Genomic DNA, 1,081 nt, shown 5'->3' with positions numbered 1-1,081 from the left:
TGGGGAAAGGGGCCAGAGACCCTGGGGGACAGATGGGGGCCAGAGACTGGAGATGGGTACAGAGAAGGGAGACAGGTGCAATACTGGGGTGGGAATAATGTATATAAAGCTCATGTCCTTGTTCTTATACGGGTAGAATGGAAGCTCCTGAGGGCAGGGCCTGCTTCTTGTTAACTCCATACCCCTAGCAACAAGCACAGAGCTTTGTAATTAGCAGATGCTTAATCATCGTGTTAGATTGTAGTGAAGGGGACAAAGGAGGCCCAGGTTTGGGGGCAGCCAGGTCTCTGTCTCACCTGCAGCAGTAGCTGCACCATGGCCAGGCTGTTGTTTTCCACTGCGTGGATGAGTGGGGAGCGGCCACTCTTGATGTCCTGGGCAGGGAAGAGGAGAGAGGAGAGGCACTGGATGCCCTGCGGCCTGCTGCGTCCAGTCCACTCTTCAGACCTCTCCTTGCCCTGGGCTCTGGGGCTCAGCCGCCCTAGGGAGCCCCCTCCCAAGACCCTGCCAACTTGGGGAAGGGGCTGGCAGTTGGACCCTCCCCTCCCCTGCCTCCTGTGCCACTCACCACAGCATCGATGTCGGCTCCTCGGTCCAACAGCAGCAGCACAGTTTCTCTGTCTTCTGTGTTTACAGCGACATGCAGGGGGGTCAGCCCTGGGTGAGGCAGGACCAGAAGCAGAGATGAGGGAAGCCCTGCCCCCTCCCTTCATCTCCCTAGCCCCCATCACTGGGTCTTAGAGAGATGAAATAGAGGGAGAAGAAAGCTGGAGACTGGTCCTGGCTCTGCAGGCCCTAGGGACAGCCCCTTCTCTGGGCATGGATTCTAAGTTCCTGAACTCTGAGAGGAGGTGATTTCCAAGGTCCCTTCTACCTGACCTTTCATTCTTTGTTCTTAACATCCTGGGTTCCAGGTTCTTACCTACCTCTGACATTCTAAGGGCCCTCCCAGCTCTGATATTCTATGTTCTGAAGTCCCTCCCAGCTCTAATATTCCATGTTCTAAGGGCCCTCCCAGCTTTGACATTCCCTGTTCTAAGGGCCTTCCCAGGTCTGACATTCCATGTTCTAAGGGCCCTTC

At 55.8% G+C, this 1,081-nt stretch overlaps 1 protein-coding gene across 2 annotated transcripts in view; it reads right to left on the bottom strand.

Moving 5' to 3' along the window:
• The window catches only part of BCL3 (BCL3, transcription coactivator), a 7,295-nt gene that overhangs the window by 1,699 nt on the left and 4,515 nt on the right, over positions 1-1,081 (bottom strand). For both annotated transcript variants that reach the window (XM_027860726.1, XM_027860727.1), the window contains exons 5-6: positions 569-657; positions 297-374 (exon numbers count right to left, since the gene is read on the bottom strand). In XM_027860726.1, coding sequence (XP_027716527.1) covers positions 297-374; positions 569-657 — 167 coding nt within the window. The remainder of the gene's footprint in view (positions 1-296; positions 375-568; positions 658-1,081) is intronic.

The sequence above is a fragment of the Vombatus ursinus genome, unplaced genomic scaffold (genome assembly GCF_900497805.2).
Source record: "Vombatus ursinus unplaced genomic scaffold, bare-nosed wombat genome assembly UNPS02014239.1, whole genome shotgun sequence".
Lineage (NCBI taxonomy): Eukaryota > Metazoa > Chordata > Mammalia > Diprotodontia > Vombatidae > Vombatus > Vombatus ursinus.
Note: the sequence above shows the minus strand (reverse complement) of the source record. Positions and strands in the feature narration are given on the sequence as shown.